Source organism: Clarias gariepinus, chromosome 6, assembly GCF_024256425.1.
Source record: "Clarias gariepinus isolate MV-2021 ecotype Netherlands chromosome 6, CGAR_prim_01v2, whole genome shotgun sequence".
In the NCBI taxonomy this organism is placed as follows: domain Eukaryota; kingdom Metazoa; phylum Chordata; class Actinopteri; order Siluriformes; family Clariidae; genus Clarias; species Clarias gariepinus.
The window spans coordinates 587501-615332 of record NC_071105.1 but is presented as its reverse complement, the minus strand read 5'-3'; the positions used below and the strand labels follow the sequence as shown (position 1 = coordinate 615332).

Sequence of the window (27832 nt, the reverse complement as noted above, 5' to 3'; positions counted from 1 at the left end):
CGCGAAACTTTCGCGGCAACGATACAAAAACAGGAAGCTACCTGAAGTCAGCTGGGTGATAACAGATAGCAGGGATTGATCTGCACTCATACTGTGTGTTAGAGGGCTGGAAGATCAGTATAACTGGAGATGTGTTTAACTTACTTTGGAGTCCAGTTCGATATTGAAAGCTCAGGTAGACTGTAGAAAACTCCAGTCCTGTAACTATTGAGAAAATTCATTAGAATTCTATATAAATAAAAGTGGATGGACCAGGGTTGAAAATTCTTAACAAACAAGTCATTCTTACTCTTTTTTAAAACTGAAATTTAGAGCTACACAGCAGGTTCAGACACTGATGAATTTCTTCTTCGTCTTTTGGCTGTTCCCTTTCCGGGGTCGCCACAGCGAATCATTTGCCTTCATCTAACCCTATCCTCTGCATCCTCTTCTCTCACACCAACTAACTTCATGTCCTCTCTCACTGCATCCATAAATCTCCTTTTTGGTCTTCCTCTAGACCTCCTGCCTGGCAGGTCTGAAAGTAAAAACAGTTGTAAGTCAGAGGACGTTTCTGTTTTTGCTGAGTATGATAATTATGGAAACACTACATATACATACATACACACACACGGTACGGTATTTGCCTTAAGTTTGATCTGCACCATAAGTGAAATCTAAATGTTGAGTAAAAGTGATGTTATGAACAGTTATGTGTGGGATGTAATAATCTACTGTAAAATAATCTACTAATGCGCTACTGTCTCAATGTAAACAAACACCTGCATCAATAGATATTAATTAGAAAAGATAATTAAAAAAGGCTGAAATAACAGCGCTGAAGTGGTATAAGTGAATTTTAACACGCTGGAGTGGTTTTAAGACAAAACTTCATCTTTATCCTTTTATCTACTTTTTCCATTTCTCATCTGTGATTCACTCTCTGATGTCTTCCTAAATCTTTATTTTCATCAGGAGTTTGTTCTGTAATGAAAGAGAATTTCCCCACGGGGATCAATAAAGTAATTCTGATTCTGATTCTGATTACTAAACAGGGAGTGTATTTGTCTGACCGCCAAAAAAGCACAAGAGTGTAAACAAGGCGTAAGATACTCAACCTTACAGAATGGGATTTCTTTGTATTAATACACACATGTAAATACTAATAAAATTATGCCCAGTTTGGCACAGAGTAAAAGTTTATTTTTTTAGTCACAATAAATGGAAATAGATATGTGAGTGTGTGAGTTAAACAGCACTATGTTCTAGTGCCCTACAGTGTGTGTGAGTTAAACAGCACTATGTTCTAGTGCCCTACAGTGTGTAAGTTAAACAGCACTATGTTCTAGTGCCCCAAAGAGTGTGAGGTAAACAGCACTATGTTCTAGTGCCCTACAGAGTGTGTGAGGTAAACAGCACTATGTTCTAGTGCCCTACAGAGTGTGTGAGGTAAACAGCACTATGTTCTAGTGCCCTACAGTTACTGACTCACTCATCTTCTATACCGCTTTATCCTGTATTCAGGGTCGTGAGGTCCTGGAGAATATCGTAGGAGGCTTAGGGCACGAGGCAGGGTACACCCTGTACAGGGTGCCAATCCATCGCATCCATTTTTTACATTGTCAATACAAAAAAAGTCAGTCAGTACAATATAAACCTGTATTGTATTGTAAAGTAACAGCAGTATACTTGTAATGAATAGATATAAACAAACCGTCTGTATATCTAGTAAAAATCTGAATGGATGTAAACTTTGAAGATAATTAGATGAGATAGAACTTTATTAATCCCGAATGACGTTTTTGTGAGACAAAACTACAGAAACAGCTCCAAAAGCATAAAAAATATTAAAATATAAGAAGTAATGAAATGAATTAATAAATAAAGTAAAAATAAAACCTCACAAAGTAAGCATAAGATAAACAGAAAGTAAAATGCAACAGCCAATAATGCAACAGTTCTGTCAATAAGAATGACAGAACCAGATCAGATTCTGATTCTGTACAGTAGAAGTCGTTATTTGTCACATAAACATTACTGCACAGTGAAATTCCTTCTTCACATGTTCCAGTGTAACTGAGGTCAGAGTTCAGGGTCATCCATGATACAGTAACTCAGTGCCTTAACCCTCTGAGCCACCACTGCCCCCTATAATTGTACATAGTAACAGTGACGAGTAATACTGCACCTGATATTGAGGAACCCTGAAATGCAGACTACAGAGGTAAGGCTAGTGCACCTGTTGTTTCCAGACTGTGATCATTATTTTATCTATTAATAAATATAAATAAATCTTACCAGAAAAATGACTTGGGGTAGAAGTTCCAGTCACTTGAGTGAAACTCTTAAAATATCAGAAGTAATCTTCTGATACTGAATGGATAAATGTACTTAAGTACTGGATGTAAAAGTAAAAAAGTGAGCAATTGTGATTAGGAACTTTATTGTGACTTCCTTATACTGTAGTAAAACGTAACACACCTGGGCTCTCACACCTTCATGAACACCACAGTTTGAATTAATTCCAGATGAAAAATAAGGGTGATGCTGTTAAAAATTCACATGTAGGCTAATCAGCGAAGTTAGCTAGCACACGTTAGCCAGATGAACAGTCTGAACAGTCTTATTGATATATTATTAGTATTAATCTGCATTATTGTAACCTGCCCGGAAGAGCTTTTTCAGGTGGGAATTTTTGAACACCAACATTTTAGTGAAGTGCAGTAGGTATAAGAGGCGCCTCATCCTGTATGAACAACCCTTCAAATAAGGCCATGATTGTGCAACATTAACTTCAGTAGCGGCCCAAAATCCGTAATGCCATCGCGCAGGGCTCTTCCTGCCAGACACACTTTCTGGAGTTGGGCACAGAAGGTCCACTTAGAGGCATTTATTGATTTGGGAGCCCTGAGTAATTTTATAGATTGGAAGCTAGTGCCGGGGCTGGGCATTCCCAATAACCTGCTTCCTTTCTCAACCGCAGTGGCATTTCCAGACAGCCAGTTGTTTAAGTTGGACCCCATAACCCACCAGACGGCCCCAGTCACACTAAGGCTCATTTCTGCCATTCCGCCTACCAGGATTTAAAGTAGTACTAGGGTTCCCCTGTGTCCAGCAGCACAAACCCCTTATCGCCCAGCCGACCTGATCCATCTGCAGCTGTGGTCTTGGTGCTTCCAGAGCCGCCTGAAGGGCCTCCTAACCCAGAGAGATTATTTTGTGGTTGAGAAAGCACCACACTACTTCAGAATGGGAGGAGTCCTCCCGGCCGCCTGCAAAAGCACCCCTCTGTGATCTCCACTTCTAATCTTTTACGCCGCCAGTCATAACACACGTGATCTGCCGAGTCCAGACTGAGCCTCCTCCTGAGCCTGAGTGTGAAAGAGCGGTTCTTACAGCATGAGGAATTTCAGAACCATCTTAGGGTGACTAAGTGAAATCCAAGAGTGTAAATTTCTGTTTCATCCAGACAGTGTGTACTCAGGCTTTTCATCTTCAAAGTATGTTGCTGTTCGTCTCTACACCACACATGAACAGGCACGCTAAACGTAAAGGCCCGCTTTAAAGAAGAAATCACTTCAAACTGCTAACAGTTCTTTACCTACTTCAGGTAACTGATACACAAGATGACTCTCAGTCAGATTTATCACCAAAATCTCAGACATCACATTTATTTTTTAATTTACAGAAACAAGACAAGATTTCATTGCTCTATTAGCATTATCAGGAACATTCTTTTATTCATTTAGTTTCTAGGGGCCCAGTCATCTCCTGATATGATAACATAATACTTTGGTGCTGATTCCATTAAAATTGCCATTGTGTAAATATATTTAAAGGGTAAAAATTTTATAACTGCCCTGCGATGGATTGGCACCCTGTCCAGGGTGTACCCTGCCTCGTGCCCTAAGCCTCCTGGGATAGGCTCCAGGTCCCCGCGACCCTGAATACAGAATAAAGCGGTATAGAAGATGAGTGAGTGAGTGAGTGAGTATTTTATAACTGTTTCGATTCAATATTACATTTTTTCCCAATTTTATAAAAATTTTAGGAGCTTAAACATTTTTAAACACAAAGTTTTTTATAAGTTGAGTTTTATACCTTAACTTTATTTACCAGCTCCACAACCGACTGTAAACTGACTACAGTTTGTCCCCTACATATGAACGGGTTCATCTAGTCACTAGGATACTAACACAATTAGCTATACACAGTTTAACTTCTGTGATAGAACAGATCGGGTAGACATTTTATTGTTCAGGGACTGCAGAAGACAGACAGCCGTTTGGAAACATTTACAAATACAGTGAAACCTTGGATTACGAGCACTATTCATTCCGGAAAAGTAAATACCAAAGAATAATTAATACTAAATATAAAGTAAAAAAAAGAAAACCTGCTCTTTACCTTAAAAAAAAGTAAAAATAAATCCAGACAGATAAGTGTTTCCGTTTGTGCATGCAGGCGCTGTGTTTGTGTGTAATGTGCGTGCACACACACACACACCACATTAACGGCGAGACTGTTTTATCGGGAAAATTAGCAGGGACCATCGTTAGTCACACTTTGGAATCAAAACAAGAAGTGCATGGCTGATACATGATACTCGAGACAATGATCGTTTTTCAAGTCAAAATTTATTAAAAATCTTTGCTCGTAAACCGCGTTACTCGTAATCTGAGGTTCCACTGTATGTGGATTAGTGTCCAATGTCCCTAATGTCAAATAAAATAACAAATAAATAACATGCACTAACATATGTTGTGAAAGTTTGTAACTTAAATGTTTTTATGTAGGGGACATACTGTATGAGTAATTTAATGTTACCCGTCCCTTATAACATTAGTTTTCTCACTTAAAAACCAAGTGCAAGTGGCGGGGTAACTGGGGTTCGTGTGGTCAATGGGGTTCAGAGTCCTGAGGTCTGGATGATTTGGTCAACGCTCTTCTGTTGTGTTAATGGAGTGAATGTGATGGTGTGTGAACACTATTCTTTTCCAGAGGGTCAAAGTGATGGCACTCCCCTTCCCCACTGTCCCGTCTATTAAACATAGTGCACCTACGTTTAAATGATCTAATTACAACCAGATCTATTATTTTAATCTCTATTTAAAAAAAATAATAATTTCAGAGAAAAGTTCTGCTTGAACATTTGGTTTGAAAGTGGTTTGATGTTTCTTGTGAAATCTGTACATTTCTACATATGCTTTGAGTGTTAAAAAATACTTTTTGAGGCCACGTCATCAACAGTACAATGAAAAATGTTTTGATGAAGTGGTTATTGTTAATAAAAATATGCCATTTTGAATACGGCTAGTTAACTCCCACACTTCCTGTGGAGCGCTGCAGCACGTCGCGGGTCTCTGTGCCGTACACGTGTTTGTGCTGCTTGAAGTTCCTGTGCGTCCTAAAGCTCTTGCCGCACTCAGAGCAGCGCGGTCTATCCCCTGTGTGAATGCGCTGGTGAGTCCGGAGGTTACTCAGGGTACTGAAGTTGACGGAGCAGTAAGAGCAGTAATACGGCTTCTCTCCAGTGTGACTGCGCTGATGGATTTCCAGCGTTGACTTCTGCGTGAAGCTCTTCCCACACACCAGGCAGAGGTATGGTTTGTCCCCGGTGTGAATGCGCTGGTGTTTGTGGAGGTTGCTCCTCTGTGTGAAGCTCACGCCGCACTCCCCGCACTGATACGGCTTCTCTCCAGTGTGAACGCGCAGGTGATTGACTAGGAGCCCTTTTTCGCTGAAACTTTTCTCGCAGTGCGAGCACTGGTGCGGCTTCTCTCCCGCGTGGATGCGCTGGTGCCGCTGGAGGTGACTCTGGCAGGTGAACCTCTTCCCGCACTCAGGGCATGGGTATGGCTTCTCCCCCGTGTGGATGCGCTGGTGTCGATTGACGTGACTCTTCTGACTAAAGCTCTTCCCACACTGAGGGCAGCGGTATGGCTTCTCCCCCGTGTGGATCCGCAGATGTTGTCTGAAGTTAGTCTTCCGGTTGAAGCTCTTCCCGCACAGCGCACAGTGGTGAAGTTTCTTTTGCACACGTCTGTGAGAGACCTTCCGCTCATCGCTGCAGCTCTGCACCGGCTCCGGATCCTCACGTTTGATCTCATCTGACGTCATCATCGTTGGTGCTCTTCAGGAGAAGAGGAGGAGACGGGGACGCCGCTCAAACCTGGACCAGAAGAAAAGCCAAAGAGTTTGATTTCTAGTCATTTTTAAACCAGATAAACAATTCGGAAAATCAGAGCCTGGACAGTCACTGGTGTAATCAGTAGAGAGTCTGCACAGCGCTACTGATCCAGCTTTGGTCAGATCTTCTTCACAACATCTCAGGTCCTTACCCCTACACCACACTCTCACCCATCACTGTACCAGTCCTGATGGTTTATATATGTACTGTATACATAGGAAACACAGAGCACTGAGGCAAGAAAAAGATTTAGGGAAGCACTGCTCACCTGCTACACAGGGAAGGTGGGACAGACAGACCTGTCCAGTCTGGTTGGGTGTCCATGACCTTGAGTAATAAAAATATGAATAAAAAAATATGAATCTGATCGCTGCCTCTCTGCCTGTAAGAGCTTTTTAGAAAAACCCTAAAACACACACACAGCTCTCCCGCATGCTGGACTGGATGATAGAGGTGTGGAGACACACACTGTAGTGGTGAGACACACACACTGTAGTTGAGACACACACTGTAATAGTGAGACACACTCTGTAGTGGTGAGACACACTCTGTAGTGGTGAGACACACACTGTAGTGGTGAGACACACACTGTAGTGGTGAGACACACACTGTAACGGTAGGACACACACTGTAGTGGAGACACATGTTGTTATGGTGAGACACACTGTAGTGATAACACACTGTAGTGGAAACACACACTGTAGTGGAAACACGCACTGTAGTGGAAACACACACTGTAACAGTGAGACACTGTAGTGAAAACAAACACTGTAGTGGAGACACTGTAGTGAAGACACACTGTAGTGGAGACACACATTGTAATGGTGAGACACACACTGTAGTGGAGACAAGCACTCTAATGGTGAGACACACACCGTAGTGGAGACACACACTGTAATGATGAGACACACTATAGTGAAGACACACACTGTAGTGGTGAGATACACACTGTAGTGGTAAGACACACTGTAATGGTGACGCAAACACTGTAATGGTGAGAAACACACTATAGTGGAGACACACACTGTAAAGCTCATGTAGATAATATTACCAGGATAGCATTCTTTCACCTCAGAAATATTGCCAAGATAAGAAATATATTGTCACTAAACGATGCAGAAAAACTAGTTCATGCTTTTATCACGTCTAGGTTGGATTATTGTAACGCCTTACTGTCTGGTAATCTCAGGTTCAAACCCCACAACCACCGAGTTGCCACTGTTGGGCCCTTGAGCAAGGCCCTCAACTGCTCAGATGTGTAATGAGATAAAAATGTAAGTCGCTCTGGATAAGAGCGTCTGCCAAATGCCTAAATGTAAAATTTAGGGGCCAGGGGTAGCTTAGTGGTTAGGGCATTGGACTACGGTTCGGAAGATCCCAGGTTCAAACCCCACAACCACCGAGTTGCCACTGTTGGGCCCTTGAGCGCGGCCCTTAACCCTTAACTGCTCAGATGTGTAATGAGATAAAAATGTAAGTCGCTCTGGATAAGAGCGTCTGCCAAATGCCTAAAATGTAAATGTGGTTGTTCAACTAGGTGCTTAAACAAGCTTCAATTAGTCCAGAATGCAGCAGCGAGAGTCCTCACTCGAACCAGAAGATACGAGCACATCACCCCTATCTCATCTTCATCGCATCGATTTTAAAATACTACTCTTGACATATAAAGCATATAAAGCATTAAATGGTCTCGCGCCGCAGTATCTGAGTGAACTGCTAGTGTCTTACAATCCGCCACGCCTACTTCGATCAAAGGATGCAGGCTGCTTGTCAGTACCGCATATTATTAAAACTACAGCTGGGGGCGGAGCTTTTTGCTTCCTTCTGGCTTTCCCTTTTAGTTATGATGTCATAGTTAGTCCTGCCGGAGTCTCTGCTTGCACTCTACAGTTAATATACATTCACATTATACATTGTGTGACTGTGACCATACCTAACTGTTATCTCTCCTCTTCTTCTCTTTCTTCCCCTCTTTCTCTTTCCTCTCTCCCCCTGTCACTCTTTCTCTCTCTCTGTCGAGCTACACATGTCGTTCCCAAGCTGCCAGTGATCCAGACTCCCTATGTACTCCATGTACTACTCCCGATATTCACTATGTTCCAGTGCCCTACAGAGTGTGTGAGTTAAACAGCACTATGTTCTAGTGTCCTACAGATTGTGTAAGTTAAACAGCACTATGTTCTAGTGCCCTACAGAGTGTGTGAGTTAAACAGCACTATGTTCTAGTGCCCTACAGATTGTAAGCACTGTGTTCTAGTGCCCTACAGATTGTGTAAGTTAAACAGCACTATTTTCTAGTGCCCTACAGAGTGCATAAGTCAAACAGCACTATGTTTTAGTGCCCTAGAGAGTTAAACAGCACTACGGTCTAGTGCCCTACAGAGTGTGTGAGTTAAACAGCACTATGTTCTAGTGCCCTACAGAGTGTGTGAGGTAAACAGCACTATGTTCTAGTGTCCTACAGAGTGTGTGTGAGGTAAACAGCACTATGTTCTAGTGCCCTACAGAGTGTGTGTGAGGTAAACAGCACTATGTTCTAGTGCCCTACAGAGTGTGTGTGTGAGGTAAACAGCACTATGTTCCAGTGCCCTACGAAGTCTGTGAGGTAAACAGCACTATGTTTTAGTGCCCTAGAGAGTTAAACAGCACTACGGTCTAGTGCCCTACAGAGTGTGTGGAGTAAAGAGCACTATGTTCTAGTGCCCTACAGAGTGTGTGAGGTAAACAGCACTATGTTCTAGTGCCCTACAGAGTGTGTGAGGTAAACAGCACTATGTTTTAGTGCCCTACAGAGTGTGTGAGTGAAACAGCACTATGTTCTAGTGCCCTACAGAGTGTGTGTGAGGTAAACAGCACTATGTTCTAGTGCCCTACAGAGTGTGTGTGAGGTAAACAGCACTATGTTCTAGTGCCCTACAGAGTGTGTGAGGTAAACAGCACTATGTTCCAGTGCCCTACAGAGTGTGTGTGAGGTAAACAGCACTATGTTCTAGTGCCCTACAGAGTGTGTGTGAGGTAAACAGCACTATGTTCTAGTGCCCTACAGAGTGTGTGTGAGGTAAACAGCACTATGTTCTAGTGCCCTACAGAGTGTGTGTGAGGTAAACAGCACTATGTTCTAGTGCCCTACAGAGTGTGTGTGAGGTAAACAGCACCATGTTCTAGTGCCCTACAGAGTGAGTGTGAGGTAAACAGCACTATGTTCTAGTGCCCTACAGAATGAGTGTGAGGTAAACAGCACTATGTTCTAGTGCCCTACAGAGTGTGTGTGAGGTAAACAGCACTATGTTCTAGTGCCCTACAGAGTGTGTGTGAGGTAAACAGCACTATGTTCTAGTGCCCTACAGAGTGTGTGAGGTAAACAGCACTATGTTCTAGTGCCCTACAGAGTGTGTGAGGTAAACAGCACTATGTTCTAGTGCCCTACAGAGTGTGTGTGAGGTAAACAGCACTATGTTCTAGTGCCCTACAGAGTGTGTGAGGTAAACAGCACTATGTTCTAGTGCCCTACAGAGCGTGTGTGAGGTAAACAGCACTATGTTCTAGTGCCCTACAGAGCGTGTGTGAGGTAAACAGCACTATGTTCTAGTGCCCTACAGAGTGTGTGTGAGGTAAACAGCACTATGTTCTAGTGCCCTACAGAGTGTGTGAGGTAAACAGCACTTTGTTCTAGTGCCAAACAGAGTGTGTGAGGTAAACAGCACTATGTTCTAGTGCCCTACAGAGTGTATGAGGTAAACAGCACTATGTTCTAGTGCCCTACAGAGTGTGTGAGGGAAACAGCACTATGTTCTAGTGCCCTACAGAGTGTGTGTGAGGTAAACAGCACTATGTTCTAGTGCCCTACAGAGTGTGTGAGGTAAACAGCACTATGTTCTAGTGCCCTACAGTGTGTCCTACAGCACTATGTTCTAGTGCCCTACAGAGTGTGTGTGAGGTGAACAGCACTATGTTCTAGTGCCCTACAGAGTGTGTGTAAGGTAAACAGCACTATGTTCTAGTGCCCTACAATGTGTGTGAGGTAAACAGCACTATGTTCTAGTGCCCTACAGAGTGTGTGTGAGGTAAACAGCACTAAGTTCTAGTGCCCTACAGTGTGTGTGAGGGAAACAGCACTATGTTCTAGTGTCCTACAGAGTGTGTGAGGTAAACAGCACTATGTTCTAGTGCTCTACAGAGTGTGTGTGAGGTAAACAGCACTATGTTCTAGTGCCCTACAGAGTGTGTGTGAGGTGAACAGCACTATGTTCTAGTGCCCTACAGAGTGTTTGTAAGGTAAACAGCACTATGTTCTAGTGCCCTACAATGTGTGTGAGGTAAACAGCACTATGTTCTAGTGCCCTACAGAGTGTGTGTGAGGTAAACAGCACTATGTTCTAGTGCCCTACAATGTGTGTGAGGTAAACAGCACTATGTTCTAGTGCCCTACAGAGTGTGTGAGGTAAACAGCACTATGTTCTAGTGCTCTACAGAGTGTGTGTGAGGTAAACAGCACTATGTTCTAGTGCCCTACAGAGTGTGTGTGAGGTGAACAGCACTATGTTCTAGTGCCCTACAGAGTGTGTGTAAGGTAAACAGCACTATGTTCTAGTGCCCTACAATGTGTGTGAGGGAAACAGCACTATGTTCTAGTGCCCTACAGAGTGTGTGAGGTAAACAGCACTATGTTCTAGTGCCCTACAGTGTGTGTGAGGTAAACAGCACTATGTTCTAGTGCCCTACAGAGTGTGTGTGAGGTAAACAGCACTATGTTCTAGTGCCCTACAGAGTGTGTGAGGTAAACAGCACTATGTTCTAGTGCCCTACAGAGTGTGTGTGAGGTAAACAGCACTATGTTCTAGTGCCCTACAGAGTGTGTGTGAGGTGAACAGCACTATGTTCTAGTGCCCTACAGAGTGTGTGTAAGGTAAACAGCACTATGTTCTAGTGCCCTACAATGTGTGTGAGGTAAACAGCACTATGTTCTAGTGCCCTACAGAGTGTGTGTGAGGTAAACAGCACTATGTTCTAGTGCCCTACAGAGTGTGTGAGGTAAACAGCACTATGTTCTAGTGCCCTACAGAGTGTGTGAGGTAAACAGCACTATGTTCTAGTGCCCTACAGAGTGTGTAAGGTAAACAGCACTATGTTCTAGTGCCCTACAGAGTGTGTGAGGTAAACAGCACTATGTTCTACTGCCCTACAGAGTGTGTGTGAGGTAAACAGCACTATGTTCTAGTGCCCTACAGAGTGTGTGTAAGGTAAACAGCACTATGTTCTAGTGCCCTACAGAGTGTGTGTGAGGTAAACAGCACTATGTTCTAGTGCCCTACAGAGTGTGTGTGAGGTGAACAGCACTATGTTCTAGTGCCCTACAGAGTGTGTGTAAGGTAAACAGCACTATGTTCTAGTGCCCTACAATGTGTGTGAGGTAAACAGCACTATGTTCTAGTGCCCTACAGAGTGTGTGTGAGGTAAACAGCACTATGTTCTAGTGCCCTACAGAGTGTGTGAGGTAAACAGCACTATGTTCTAGTGCCCTACAGAGTGTGTGAGGTAAACAGCACTATGTTCTAGTGCCCTACAGAGTGTGTGTGAGGTAAACAGCACTATGTTCTAGTGCCCTACAGAGTGTGTGAGGTAAACAGCACTATGTTCTAGTGCCCTACAGAGCGTGTGTGAGGTAAACAGCACTATGTTCTAGTGCCCTACAGAGCGTGTGTGAGGTAAACAGCACTATGTTCTAGTGCCCTACAGAGTGTGTGTGAGGTAAACAGCACTATGTTCTAGTGCCCTACAGAGTGTGTGAGGTAAACAGCACTATGTTCTAGTGCCAAACAGAGTGTGTGAGGTAAACAGCACTATGTTCTAGTGCCCTACAGAGTGTATGAGGTAAACAGCACTATGTTCTAGTGCCCTACAGAGTGTGTGAGGGAAACAGCACTATGTTCTAGTGCCCTACAGAGTGTGTGTGAGGTAAACAGCACTATGTTCTAGTGCCCTACAGAGTGTGTGAGGTAAACAGCACTATGTTCTAGTGCCCTACAGTGTGTCCTACAGCACTATGTTCTAGTGCCCTACAGAGTGTGTGTGAGGTGAACAGCACTATGTTCTAGTGCCCTACAGAGTGTGTGTAAGGTAAACAGCACTATGTTCTAGTGCCCTACAATGTGTGTGAGGTAAACAGCACTATGTTCTAGTGCCCTACAGAGTGTGTGTGAGGTAAACAGCACTAAGTTCTAGTGCCCTACAGTGTGTGTGAGGGAAACAGCACTATGTTCTAGTGTCCTACAGAGTGTGTGAGGTAAACAGCACTATGTTCTAGTGCTCTACAGAGTGTGTGTGAGGTAAACAGCACTATGTTCTAGTGCCCTACAGAGTGTGTGTGAGGTGAACAGCACTATGTTCTAGTGCCCTACAGAGTGTTTGTAAGGTAAACAGCACTATGTTCTAGTGCCCTACAATGTGTGTGAGGTAAACAGCACTATGTTCTAGTGCCCTACAGAGTGTGTGTGAGGTAAACAGCACTATGTTCTAGTGCCCTACAGTGTGTGTGAGGGAAACAGCACTATGTTCTAGTGCCCTACAGAGTGTGTGAGGTAAACAGCACTATGTTCTAGTGCTCTACAGAGTGTGTGTGAGGTAAACAGCACTATGTTCTAGTGCCCTACAGAGTGTGTGTGAGGTGAACAGCACTATGTTCTAGTGCCCTACAGAGTGTGTGTAAGGTAAACAGCACTATGTTCTAGTGCCCTACAATGTGTGTGAGGGAAACAGCACTATGTTCTAGTGCCCTACAGAGTGTGTGAGGTAAACAGCACTATGTTCTAGTGCCCTACAGTGTGTGTGAGGTAAACAGCACTATGTTCTAGTGCCCTACAGAGTGTGTGTGAGGTAAACAGCACTATGTTCTAGTGCCCTACAGAGTGTGTGAGGTAAACAGCACTATGTTCTAGTGCCCTACAGAGTGTGTGTGAGGTAAACAGCACTATGTTCTAGTGCCCTACAGAGTGTGTGTGAGGTGAACAGCACTATGTTCTAGTGCCCTACAGAGTGTGTGTAAGGTAAACAGCACTATGTTCTAGTGCCCTACAATGTGTGTGAGGTAAACAGCACTATGTTCTAGTGCCCTACAGAGTGTGTGTGAGGTAAACAGCACTATGTTCTAGTGCCCTACAGAGTGTGTGAGGTAAACAGCACTATGTTCTAGTGCCCTACAGAGTGTGTGAGGTAAACAGCACTATGTTCTAGTGCCCTACAGAGTGTGTAAGGTAAACAGCACTATGTTCTAGTGCCCTACAGAGTGTGTGAGGTAAACAGCACTATGTTCTACTGCCCTACAGAGTGTGTGTGAGGTAAACAGCACTATGTTCTAGTGCCCTACAGAGTGTGTGTAAGGTAAACAGCACTATGTTCTAGTGCCCTACAGAGTGTGTGTGAGGTAAACAGCACTATGTTCTAGTGCCCTACAGAGTGTGTGTGAGGTGAACAGCACTATGTTCTAGTGCCCTACAGAGTGTGTGTAAGGTAAACAGCACTATGTTCTAGTGCCCTACAATGTGTGTGAGGTAAACAGCACTATGTTCTAGTGCCCTACAGAGTGTGTGTGAGGTAAACAGCACTATGTTCTAGTGCCCTACAGAGTGTGTGAGGTAAACAGCACTATGTTCTAGTGCCCTACAGAGTGTGTGAGGTAAACAGCACTATGTTCTAGTGCCCTACAGAGTGTGTGAGGTAAACAGCACTATGTTCTAGTGCCCTACAGAGTGTGTGAGGTAAACAGCACTATGTTCTAGTGCCCTACAGAGTGTGTGTGAGGTAAACAGCACTATGTTCTAGTGCCCTACAGAGTGTGTGTGAGGTGAACAGCACTATGTTCTAGTGCCCTACAGAGTGTGTGTAAGGTAAACAGCACTATGTTCTAGTGCCCTACAATGTGTGTGAGGTAAACAGCACTATGTTCTAGTGCCCTACAGAGTGTGTGTGAGGTAAACAGCACTATGTTCTAGTGCCCTACAGAGTGTGTGAGGTAAACAGCACTATGTTCTAGTGCCCTACAGAGTGTGTGAGGTAAACAGCACTATGTTCTAGTGCCCTACAGAGTGTGTAAGGTAAACAGCACTATGTTCTAGTGCCCTACAGAGTGTGTGAGGTAAACAGCACTATGTTCTACTGCCCTACAGAGTGTGTGTGAGGTAAACAGCACTATGTTCTAGTGCCCTACAGAGTGTGTGTAAGGTAAACAGCACTATGTTCTAGTGCCCTACAGAGTGTGTGTGAGGTAAACAGCACTATGTTCTAGTGCCCTACAGAGTGTGTGTGAGGTGAACAGCACTATGTTCTAGTGCCCTACAGAGTGTGTGTAAGGTAAACAGCACTATGTTCTAGTGCCCTACAATGTGTGTGAGGTAAACAGCACTATGTTCTAGTGCCCTACAGAGTGTGTGTGAGGTAAACAGCACTATGTTCTAGTGCCCTACAGAGTGTGTGAGGTAAACAGCACTATGTTCTAGTGCCCTACAGAGTGTGTGTGAGGTAAACAGCACTATGTTCTAGTGCCCTACAGAGTGTGTGAGGTAAACAGCACTATGTTCTAGTGCCCTACAGAGTGTGTGTGAGGTAAACAGCACTATGTTCTAGTGCCCTACAGAGTGTGTGTGAGGTAAACAGCACTATGTTCTAGTGCCCTACAGAGTGTGTGTGAGGTAAACAGCACTATGTTCTAGTGCCCTACAGAGTGTGTGTGAGGTAAACAGCACTATGTTCTAGTGCCCTACAGATTGTGTAAGTTAAACAGCACTATGTTCTAGTGCCCTACAGAGTGTGTGAGGTAAACAGCACTATGTTCTAGTGCCCTACAGAGTGTGTGAGGTAAACAGCACTATGTTCTAGTGCCCTACAGAGTGTGTGAGGTAAACAGCACTATGTTCTAGTGCCCTACAGTGTGTGTGAGGTAAACAGCACTATGTTCCAGCCTGTGTAGCGCACTAGCATAGGAAGTAGAAGCCCATTTAGGACTGAGCCACTGTTAGCCGAGTGTAACTTACCTTGAGCTTTACAGCAGAACGCAGTTAACCACCTCAAATACACCCACAACGGATCAGATGGAACTGTGGGGGTAAAACCCTGTCAGAAATATTGGAATGTAAAGATGATTAGTAGAGTCGGAGAGCTCAGCTCATCAATCAGCAACACTGCAGCACGGCTTCTTCTGCTTCTGGGAATGTGTGGAGGAACGAGACCGAAACGCTCACAGCGACACCTACTGGAGGATCAGGGCACTCACATGGAGGAGAAGAACAGTGCCTGTGTAAATCTGTCCTGTTGTTAGTTTTGTGTGCATCAGATTTACAGCCAGGTTTCACTTTGTGTGCAGTAAATTGCACTGGTGTATAAACGGCTTGAATGTATTATTCAGAACTGTAGTTATAGTGGGTCGTTATTTTTTTTCCTTTTCTTTATTTCACAGTAAACAGTGTTTGTCAATTATAAATAAAAGTGATCCAGTTTTGCACTGTAAAAACTTTGGCAGTAATTGTAACAGTAATTGGCACAAATGATCAACAAGTCAAAGTGACTGCAGTGTCGTGACAGTTTATTTCATTATTTCTTACTGTAGCGGTACAGACCTTTTTTTTTTCCATTGAGGTGTTAACAAATATTCACAAAAAAAAAATCATAAATAATACACAATCCAGTTTGTTTGAAAGTATAGCTATTAATATTTACAACAATTATATACAAACATGAACACTGCGTTTTAAAATTCAAACAACAGATAATCAATGTTCTGTGCATGCATTAAGAATACAGTGTGAAAATCATCTCTATTCGATTAAGTTACGTATCATGGCTTTTTTTCATGGCTAAACATGAATGCACTCTGACGCCTAACCTGATTATTTTGAAAGAAATGTTTAATTCATATTCATTGCAGTTCTACCATCATCCTACAGGTGGTGCTCCACTATCCACACCATGGCAGGCAGCACAGCATCCAGTGTAGGAGGAGTCGATCACTTCTTAATTAGTTTGTTTATGATATTTACACAAATCGACTTGACTCCTGGGTGTCATGATGACCTGGTATCGGGTCGCCCTCGGGTCGCCCCCGGTGATTCCCATAAAGAGTCTGAAAGGCTTTTGGAGTGTTGCCTTACACACAGTATAAAATATATCATTTCATAATGATGAAGCTCTGAGTGGTCAGAAGGGAAAATATAAAATTTTTCCACAAGAATGTTTAAATGTTTCGAATGTAGTGATTTGACCCAAAATCAGAGCTGAGATCAGATCTAAAAATGTATTTGGCTTATTGCAGCGAATATTTTTGACCTTTTGAGATTTTGCACATGCTTTTCAGGACTGTAAAAGTACAAAATAAATACAACAACTTATAAAGATTACATTCTCATTTTGAAATGTACACAAAGCCTCTGCACTAAAACATGAAGAACTGCTGAAGAAAGTGTAAATAAATCACATGATTTCAGTGTCCTTTATATCCGTTAGTGTCCCTCTCTCTTTCTGGCTCTATATCAGCCATGTTACTTTCTCTAAAATTAATTTGAATTTTATTTATTTATTCTTGGGGGATTTGTTTTGGTAAGTGAAGATTTTTCATTAGTGCCGCATAATTGATCACATACATTAAAAGCCAAAATCGCGATATGGAGCTGTGCAATTATTTCATCGCAAAAAGGCTGAAATTTCGGCCAGTTAATAAACACATGGTGGGAATTTAGAGTTCATAAATAATTAAAGTATTAAATTCTAAGTAAGTATCAGCAAACATCCTGTTAATGAGACTCGTCCAGCTGTTTGGTCTTTAACCTCGATTAATATGGTTTATAGTTACGTATCGCAGTTTAAATCGCCATCACATTGTGTCCAAAATTAGCAATGTTACTTTTTTTTTTATCAAATTGTACAGCGCTAACTTTGACCAAACACTTGTGTAATATTCAGCCGTTAAAACGATTATACATTTATTGTGACTGGAAGATAAAATACAACTTTCACACGTTCTGAGGAGGACCGTCCCCGTCCCCATCCCCAGCCGTGTGAACCTGCTGGTGGCGCTGCAGATTCCTGTGCGTCCTAAAGCTCTTGTCGCACCGCGGGCACCGGTACGGCTTCTCTCCCGTGTGGATGCGCTGGTGCTGCTGGAAGTTGCTGTAGCTGGTGAAGCTTTTCCCGCAGGCCGAGCAGTAGTACGGCTTCTCCCCCGTGTGAATGTGCTGGTGGAGCTGGAGGTCGTTCGCTTGCGTGAAGCTCTTCCCGCACTCGACACACTGAAACGGTCTGTCTCCGGTGTGAATGCGCAGGTGCTTCCGGAGGTTCCCCCTCTGCGTGAACCTCTTCCCGCAGTACGAGCACGGGTACGGCTTCTCCCCCGAGTGAATCCTCTGGTGCTGTTTGAGATTACTCTTCCCGACAAAGCTCTTCTCGCACTGTGAACACTGGTAGGGCTTCTCTCCGGTGTGGATCCGGAGGTGCTGGACGAGGGTACCTCTCTCGCTAAAGCTCTTCCCGCACTGCGAGCAGTAGTAAGGCCTCTCCCCGGTGTGGAGGCGCTGGTGAACCTGCAGCGTGCCCACTCGGCTGAAGCTTTTACCACACTCTAAGCAGCAGTACGGTTTATCTCCGGTGTGAATGCGCAGGTGCTGCTGAAGGTGTGTGGTCTGTGAAAAGCGCTTCCCGCAGTCGAGGCACTGGTACGGCTTCTCCCCAGTGTGCGTTCGCTGGTGTTGCTTCAGCGTGCTCTTCAGACTGAACCTCTTGTCGCAGTGCGGGCACTCGTACGGCTTTTCCCCAGTGTGAATATGCTGGTGCTGTTTGAGGTTGCACTTTTGACTAAAGCGCTTTCCACACTGCGCGCACTGGTGAAGGTCCTTCTGCGCCTGTACGCAAGAGCTGTTCATCTGGAAGGAAGCGTGTGAGCTCTGGAGACCACCGGGACTCTCGGTTGGGTCCAGATCCTCACATTTAATTTCAACTGACTTCATTCTGAGGGTCTTCCAGAAGTAAATTTCTACTTGACTGTTTCGACAGGACAGAGCTTCTATCTGGAACAGAACAAAAGGTTTAATAGGTGAATATTTTAACAAATAAACCTGCTTATTAATACAAAAATAAAATAAAATAAAATAAATGGAGTTAAAAAAAACAACTGCATTTTAGATGAAACTTTTCACAAGGGTCTGAACAAACACCTAACCCTAAGGGCTGGAATCACCAGGCATCACCTGATACAACACCTCAGCGCCGTTTCCATCTGTATTACGACCTTGTACGCATCACGGTTTTATGAATCTACCAATTTGATACTTATATTTTTTGGTTTCAGATTTTCTTTAAAATTTTAAACAAACTTGGCAAATAATTCACTCCCACCTCACAGCCTGCCATTGTGTGAATAGTTTAGAGCACCACTTGCAGGATGATAGAGAAACTGCACAATTTCACCAGCTTAAAAGCAAACATGTATACGTCTTTACAGGTAGTCCCCAACTTTCGAACATTCAAGTTACGAATTTTTACAGATATGTATGGAGCGCCGCTTCAATCGCAGAAGTGGCTCATGCGTATTGTACAAAAAAATAGACACTGCAGTGCACCAGATACCAATATTTACAATTATATACAAGAGTTTATAGCTACTGAAATCCCAAATAAGACTGCAACGAGTCTACAGCGACAGCATGGAGCAGCGGCAGTGGACTCACCGCGCATTCCATTCGCAGGCAACGTTAGCACACAGGCGTCAGTATGGCAATACATCAATTGCCACACAAAAGAACGTCGATAATCAAATTTAAATTTTATTTGTCACATACACAGTCATACACAATACAATATGCAGTAAAATGCTTAGACAACTGCTCGTGACCTAAAAATAGACTATTATAGTAATAGGAAATAAATATGAAAATTAAAATAAAGGGTAAATATAACTAGGAAAGAATAAAATAAAATATAAAAATTCAAGTTAAAAATAAAATAACTGTACAACAAAAATACACAATATAGAAAATATTTGAAGAATGTATGAATAAATATAGAACAAATATATGGAAGTGATTCCATATATTTTTCCGATCTGCCTTTTTTTTTTCTTACACTACACACAATTTTTTTTTCTCACAACACCACAAGCACCAAGTAGTCTCCAACCACACGCTTTAGAAGCCGCGCACGCTCACAAACACCCGTCTGTCTGCGCCGTGCTCAAGATTCCTCAACACGCCCGAGACTCTGGAAGCATCTGAGGCGGGAAGACGACCCTGTTTTTTAATGATCCTGTCCAACTTAAGTTATATGTCAAACTCTTTATTTGAAGTTAGTTTGTAGTGTTTAAACAATGCACTTGTTTTAACTAATGTTAATTATGACATTTAACTACTCATGTTCATTTGAGCTGGGACTTGACAGTTCGATAGTTCAGGACTGGAACTTCCTACCTGGGTCTTCAATAACTACCTGGACTCCATATTAACATCAATTAACATCAGCTATTATAGCTGAACTGCCTCCCACCCTACACACTGTATAAATGCAGATCATTTACTGCTTTATGTTTCACCCAGATGAGGATGGGTTCCCTGTTGAGTCTGGTTCCTCTCAAGGTTTCTTCCTATTACCATCTCAGGGAGTTTTTCCTTGCCACTGTCGCCCTCGGCTTGCTCACCAGGGACAAACTGACCATTTTGATTCATACAAATTTACATTTCATACAAACTTAAATAATTCTTTTGATTGTGTAAAGCTGCTTTGGGACAATGAAAATTGCTAAAAGTGCTATACAAATAAAATTGAATTGAATTGAATTGAATTTGAGAAGCTGTTGAATATAACTGAGGTGTTAGACTCAAGTTTTAGTGCTGACTCAAATGTTTTTATAGGTACAAGGTCTTACACTCATCGTCTACACCACTTTACACTGTATTCAGGGTCACAAGGGGGCGGAGCCTATCCCAGGAGACTTAGGGCATGAGGCGAGATACACCCTGGATGGGGTGCCAATCCATTACAGGGCGTGCGCGCACACACACACGCACACAAACACACTACGGAGCAATTTGTGAACGCCAGTTATCCTAATCTGCATGTCTTTGGATTGTGGGAGGAAACCGGAGAATGTGGAGGAAACCCACCAAGCACAGGGAGAACACGCAAACTGGGAATCAAACCTCTGACTGAAGGTGCGAGGTCACAGTGCTAATCACTACACCGCTACGCCGCCCAAGGTTTTACAATCGTAACACGACTAGAGAAAATGTAACACTGAATCAGATTATTTATAAAACTGTGATAGTTTCAGACTCACGATATGAATGGAAGAGACACTGAGGTGATAACATCGTCTCTGGTGGTGACCTGGTGATTCTCGTCCCCAAACGCATACTGACACCTGCTGTGTCTCAGAGTCCCGAATCGAGTGCGTGTCCACGAGCATCCTGAGGTGAGGGAGATTAAACTCCTTGTCCGTGTCAGTCTCAGGCGTTTCCACATTAGAGACGATGGATCGTCCCCCCTACCTTCCCCTCCGAGTAATCGTTCCTGCGATCATATCGATCGTCTCTAATGGGAAAACGCCCGAGACTGACACGGACGAGGAAGAGGCGTTTAATCTCCCTCACCTCAGGATGCTCGTGGACACGCACTCGATTTGGGACTCTGAGACAAACCTGCAATTCAACCGTCCACTTTAAAGCCTTTCTGGTTTCACCAGGCTGTTCATTTACACCTGAACTATAAGAGAGATATAAAGTGTACACTGAGGCGTGAGTGTTACTGTGTAGGTCTGTGAACTTACACACCGAATACACACAGGGTATGAGAGAACCAGGCCAGGGTCACGTGGTGTGTTTGTGTGTGTGTGTGTGTGTGTGTGTGTGTGTGTGGTATTCCCGACTGTAATATCAGTCTGTAACGCCTGTCCTGGACACGTGACCTCACACACCAGTTTAAATCTGAGGAGATAAACATTAGTGAGATAAACTCTCACTGCAGCTCAGACCTGAGTGTCACTACAGCACACAAAACACTTTACATCAAAGCACGTGCGGTTATAATCAGCTCCAATTTACTAATTAATCACTAATTAACTGTAGCGTCTCATCCGGGCTGCGTCCCAAATCAGTCCGAGTGTACATCTAGTGCCCTACAGAGTGTGTGAGGTAAACAGCACTATGTTCCAGCCTGTGTAGCGCACTAGCATAGGAAGTAGAAGCCCATTTAGGACTGAGCCACTGTTAGCCGAGTGTAACTTACCTTGAGCTTTACAGCAGAACGCAGTTAACCACCTCAAATACACCCACAACGGATCAGATGGAACTGTGGGGGTAAAACCCTGTCAGAAATATTGGAATGTAAAGATGATTAGTAGAGTCGGAGAGCTCAGCTCATCAATCAGCAACACTGCAGCACGGCTTCTTCTGCTTCTGGGAATGTGTGGAGGAACGAGACCGAAACGCTCACAGCGACACCTACTGGAGGATTTAAACAAATCAATTTCTAGCTAATTGTGTGTGTGTGTGTGTGTGTGTGTGTGTGTGTTGAATCTCACTTACTCATCGTCTATAGCGTTTAATCCTGTATCGAGGGTCGTGGGGGGCGGAGCCTATCCCAGGAGACTAAGGGCACGAGGTGGGGTTCACCATGGACAGGGTGCCAATCCATCTCAGGGCACACACACACACACACACACACACACACAAACACACTACGGGTAATTTGTGAACACCAGTGAGTCTAATCTGCAGGTGTTTGGAGTGTGGGAGGAAACCGGAGAACCCAGAGGAACCACACCAGGCACGGGGGATCATGCAGACTCCACACACACACACACACACACACACACACACAGGAATCGAACCCGGACCCTGGAGGTGCAACACGACAGTGCTAACCGCTACATTGATCTACACTTTCTTATAGTGAGATTACAACAAACCAAATATAAGATTAATAAGATTATTATTCTAATTAATCTTTTGTATAAATGCAGATCATTTACTGCTTTCTGTTTCACCCAGATGAGGATGGGTTCCCTGTTGAGTCTGGTTCCTCTCAAGGTTTCTTCCTATTACCATCTCAGGGAGTTTTTCCTTGCCACTGTCGCCCTCGGCTTGTTCACCAGGGACAAACTGACCATTTTGATTCATACAAATTCACATTTCATACAAACCTAAATAATTCTTTTGATTGTGTAAAGCTGCTTTGCGGCAATGAAAATAGCTAAAAGCGCTATACAAATAAAATTGAATTGAATTGAATTTTGCAAAATAAATTAAGTAAAAAGTGTTTTGTTCTAGTGGCAGATACTCATTTTGTTAGTTTCTTGAAATAATCAAAATTATGACTAGAATTCATTTGGCTAGAAAGTAATGAAAAGATTAATAATCTTATTTTTAGTTTAGTTTTGTGTAAATTTATTGTAAGAAATTATCATTATGTTTGGCTAGACTCAAGAACATTTCACTTACTAAGATGTCATTTGTTTACTTATAAACTATACATAAGTCTGTTTGATTTGCACATAATTGTGCTTATGTTTAAAAATAAATGCTTAAAATTAGCAAAATTATCTGGTCAAGAAGCAAACACTTAAAACCTTTGTAAAATATGCCTAGAAATAGGTAAAATAATCTTATGTTTGGTTTGCTGTAATTATGATCATCAAAATAATTTAATTTGACATAAGACATCATAAGACACAGGATATAAATTTAACTAGATCTTTTGCAGTGTGGAGCAGTGTGCACTAATGAACCTGTTGACACATGGGAATATTTATGATAAAATGGTTGGGTTAGGTGCTTACTTTTTAACATCAGTAATGAATGCCGGATCCAGCCCGAACCCAATGACAGGGGCGTGAACCTGTAACAGTTTATTTAATAGCTAAATATTTTTAACTTCCATTCCATATGTACATAGGCTCAACGAAATTGATAAACTCAGTGAGAATAAAAACATCTCTCTCTCTCACACAGTCATCTTTACTTTTAGCCCCCCCCTTCATTTTTAAACTCAATAGAATCCGTATTAGCTGAAAGAGTCAAAAACAGCGGTAACAAAATTAAAGGCAGGTAAATCCCCAGGACCAGAGACTATTCTGCAGAATGGTATAAAACCATGTTTGATCATTTGGCCCTAACTTTATTAACGGTATTCAACTGGGTAATACAAAAGAAAAGGCAATCTTACCTTCATGGAGAGAAGCAATCATTTTAGTTATTGCAAAGGAGGGAAAACATAGAATGGAATGTAGTAATTATCACCCAATTAGTGTTCTAAATGTACACTATAAGTTGTTCACCTCCATTTTAGCTCAGAGACTAAAAAAGATCTTCCGGACTTCATTAACTTAGACCAAACAGGCTTTATCTGCCAGAGGCAGGCATCAGACAATATCAGAAGAACTCTACATACTGTACACTTAGTTACATATATGGTGAAAGCAGCTCTGTTGAGTTTAGATGCAGAGAAAGTCTTTGATTCCGTGAGATGGGATTTCCTATACAAGTATAGTATTCGCAAAATTTGGATTTTATAATAAGGTTATAGAAATAATTGGGACACTATACAATGAGCCATTTGCAAAAATTAAAATTAATGGAGATTTATCACATCCATTTAATTTAGAAGGAGGTACAAGACAAGAATCCCCCGTCTCACCATTACTTTTTGCCCTGTTTATTGAACCATTGAGCCAATAGACAAACCCATTCAATTAAAGGGGATGGACATGGGGTTTGGAGAACATAAAACAACTCTCTTTGCTGATGATATATTGATCTATAAGCTTCAACCTACACCTGTCTATTTTTTTTTTTCATTTTCTTCAAGGCTATGAGGCCATATCTGGTTACAGGTAGCTTAATGTTACAAAAACTCAAGTATTAACATTTAATTATGAACCATCCAGACAAATTAAAGAGAAAATTAATTTAAATGAATATACAAAGTCAATTAACTATTTAGGAGTAAATATGTCTGGTGATTACTCTAAATTATTTTATTTAAATTACAGTTCCCTTTATAAAAAAAAAGAAATCTGATCCACTCTGTTAGAACCTTATTCCCCTCCTCAGTTTAAGAGTTGAATCTATGTCAGGTTATATTTTTCCCAAAACTGTTATATCTAATTCAAGCACTTCCAATAGAAATACCAAATCAGCAATTTTACAGAATGACATAAGTTAATATCTAAATTTCTATGGCAGGGCAAAAGACCTAGAGTAAGATTTAACATATCGTAATTAAGTGAAGAAAGCAGTGGACTAGGCCTTTCATGCCTTTAAAAGTTCTAATATGTATCTCAACTAAGGCCCTTGTTTATTGGTGTAGTCCGATATACTCAGCAAGATGGATCGAAATAGAGAGAGGAATGATGGACGAGCTTCCACTACCTGCTCTGGTTGCTGATAACAAACTAAGAACTAGACTGAGTGAGGAAACAAACCCATGGATCAATTTAATATTTCAAATCTGGCACCAAATAAAGAACATGAGTGATTTGGAAGGTGCAATGAAAATATTAAGATGGTGTGCCTCTGATACTGACTCCACCCTAAGGAGAATAGATCACCATTTCAGAATATGGGCTAAGCTACTGTAGGTATTACTAACTATTATACATTGTTTAACAAGGGTAAAATTTAAAGCTTTGAATCATTAAAGGGAAGGTATGGGCCTAACCAGAGTGACTTCTACAGATATCTTCAAATAAGGCTTCAATGTTACAAGGCTTCAACGCTATACAAATAAAATTGAAAAAATTGAATGTAATGTTGAACATAAAATTAAATTAGAAGTACTGAAGATAGCAGAGACAGGAATAATGAAGGTGACCTTATCAGTGTCTAAAGCTCAACCATGCAGTAAGATAATTTCTAAATTGTATAATGGATTTCTGCAAACGATACAGGAGAACACATTATACGTCAGAGACAAATGAGACAAAGTACTTAGGGTCAACGGTCCGGAGCAACGGAGAGTGTGAAAAGGAGGTGAAGAGGCGGGTACAGGCAGGTTGGAATGGGTGGAGAAAAGTGTCAGGTGTGTAGAACGATAAAAGAGTATCAGCGAGAATGAAAGGAAAGGTGTACAGGACAGTGGTGAGACTAGTGATGCTCTACGGCTTAGAGACAGTGGCGCTGAAGAAAAGACAGGAGGCAGAGTTGGAGGTAGCAGAGCTGAAGATGTTGAGGTTCTCTTTGGGAGTAACAAGGATGGATAGGATCAAGAATGAGTTCATCAGTGGGACAACCCATGTTAGATGTTTTGGAGATAAAGTCAGAGAGGCCAGATTGAGGTGGTTTGGACATGTTCAGAGGAGAGATGGTGAATATATCGGTAGAAGGATGCTGAGGTTGGAACTGCCAGGCAGGAGGTCTAGAGGAAGACCAAAGAGGAGATTTATGGATGCAGTGAGAGAGGACATGAAGTTAGTTGGTGTGAGAGAAGAGGATGCAGAGGATAGGGTTAGATGGAGGCAGATGATTCGCTGTGGCGACCCCTGAAAGGGAACAGCCAAAAGACAAAGAAGAAGAAGAAGTGTATCTCCTTGCCTATGAATGTATTTTCTTTCTAAAAAGACAAAATAAATAAATAAATAAATAAATAAAAATAACAGTAACATCTGCATCCAAACTTTCAAGTTCAGCTTTTCATTTAAACGTAATTCACATGGCTAGATTATCTCTTTTTCTCGTGTTACTCAGTCGAGTCTAAAGACATTTCGAATACATTTCCTTAAAGACAAAATAATAAACAATAACAAACAAAATAAAATACAATTAAATGCTAATTAAATTAAATAAATTGACAAGCACATGAAATATCCGTCAATCACAGAAAATCCAGCGATCCTCATCAACATTAACTTTTAGTGTGCTTGAGTTTTCTAAATTGAATTCTTCTCCACTGGTAAGGTAGATTTTTAACTTTTGTACTGTTTTTGTAACATGATTAGTTCTTACTGTATACTGTACCTAGTTTTTGCTGTTTGGTAGTGTTGATTGCAGTGTGATTAAAGTAGGTCTAAAGCAATTTGTTCTCAGGTAATTTATCAAGAGTAGTTTCAGGCTTCCTTAAGGTGTGAATTGTGGGCAGGGCTTAGCTACATATTGTAGCGTTTTTCCGCCGGAAAAAATGGTGGAGAGACGAGTGAGCTTATTTGCTGCCCAATGCAATGGCTGGGAGTACTTTATCTCACTCACGCAGTCTAACAAACAGCATGAACAGCATACAATTCCTACATACAATTCAGCCTCAGCATGAACCGGAGCACATTCCACACGTCACACACTCCCCACACACACAAACAGGGCCGAAGCCACTAACTCAAACACCCTTCCCCAACATGGTGAACACACCGACATCCCCGCAAGGCATGCTGGTCGTCAGCCGCCGCCCTGCCCACGCCACACTGCCCCAACCCGAGCTGTGACCGTCCCTGGTCACCATGATGAACTTTGTTTCGGAGGCGTGGAGGCGGTCGGCACTGGCGGTGGGAACGCCGGCGTCCTTTGACAGGTGAGGGATGAATGCGAACATTGTGCTGAGGTGGTCCAGCCTCCACAGAGTTCAATGTTTCCTCGGCGTGCGGCTGGTAAGGCGCAAGACGATCCCGGTGAAGCACAACTCGTGCCCGCCCCGCCAACTGCACCCGGTAGAAGACATCGGAGAGCCGAGCAATTACCGTACAGGGGCCCACCCAGTCGGACATAAGCTTGGCTGAGAGCCCCCTTTTCCTTCCTGGGGAACACACCCGTACCTGCTCTCTGGCAGCAAAATCTCGCCCCTGGCCGTGAGTGTCCACGTCCATCCGCCCCATAGGTGCCCTTACCCGAAAGTCTTGCAGCGGTGCCCGCGAGCGCTGGGTGGGGCCCTTCTGCTTGGCGATGAGCGGATCATGGTCCAGCTGTGACGCCGGCGAAGCGACTGCGGGTGACGCTCTGGGTGATGCAGTAACACGGTTGCACGCTGGCTCGGACAGCTGGTCACCGCCGGAGAGCCTAGAGGACTGCACGGGGAGAATGTTCTGCATCGAGCATTCTACGTCGAAGACTTCACTCCACTTGCTCGCAGTACCGGCCACGCGCTTTGCTGCCCGGCTGGCGAGGTAAAGCGCCGCCGTTAGCGCGTATATTTCCCCCTCGGTCTGCTACTGGAAGCTCCGCCTCCCGGGTGTGTGCTACTAACCTGTCCGGCTGTGGTTTGGGTCCTAGCAACCTGGCTATCCTGAAGTTACCACGCAGAGTTCCGCTAGACAAATTTAGCACCGCACCCCATCTCTCCAGAATGTCCAACCCCAGAACGCAGTCCTCCTCGACACTCCCCACTAAGAACTCGTGTGCACAAGTTCGACCACGCACCTGGACTCGCACCGTGCGACACGCCCGTACCTTTACGCAGCCCCCAGCAACGGTGTGGATGTTGAAGGCAAGTTCAGGCCGTATGCAAACACGCTTGCTTTGCCCCAGTAATCCAGAGGGCAGCAGCAAAACAGTGGAGCCGGTGTCCACAAGTACCCGCAGTAAGACGCCGTCCAGCACACAGTCGATGTAACGACCAGCGCGGCTTCCCAAACATCCCCCCGGCGCTAGTTTAGCGGCTGCTGGTGTACGCTGTCCCTCAGGCCTGAAAACGTTGCAGCGGTAGTCCAGAGGT

General features: G+C 43.1%; 1 protein-coding gene across 1 annotated transcript; it reads right to left on the bottom strand.

Annotated features, from left to right (window-relative positions):
* Positions 1-1713: 1713 nt before the first annotated feature.
* LOC128526256 (gastrula zinc finger protein XlCGF26.1-like) lies at positions 1714-21623 on the bottom strand. The gene is made up of 3 exons (XM_053497916.1): positions 21425-21623; positions 17267-18216; positions 1714-5989 (listed from the first exon to the last, which is right to left on the bottom strand). Exons 2-3 carry the CDS (start codon positions 18154-18156, stop codon positions 5293-5295), a joined length of 1587 nt encoding a protein of 528 aa, XP_053353891.1. The 5' UTR covers positions 18157-18216; positions 21425-21623; the 3' UTR covers positions 1714-5292.
* Positions 21624-27832: the final 6209 nt, after the last annotated feature.

Bases quoted from the DNA above. Each gene is read 5' to 3' on its own strand.
- LOC128526256 (XM_053497916.1), bottom strand. From the start codon at position 18,156: ATGAAGTCAGTTGAAATTAAATGTGAGGATCTGGACCCAACCGAGAGT. The intron at 5,990-17,266 runs GTGCGACAAGAG...CCACTGTGCGCT, and splicing joins AAGCCGTACCGGTGCCCGCG to GTGCGGGAAGAGCTTCAACC.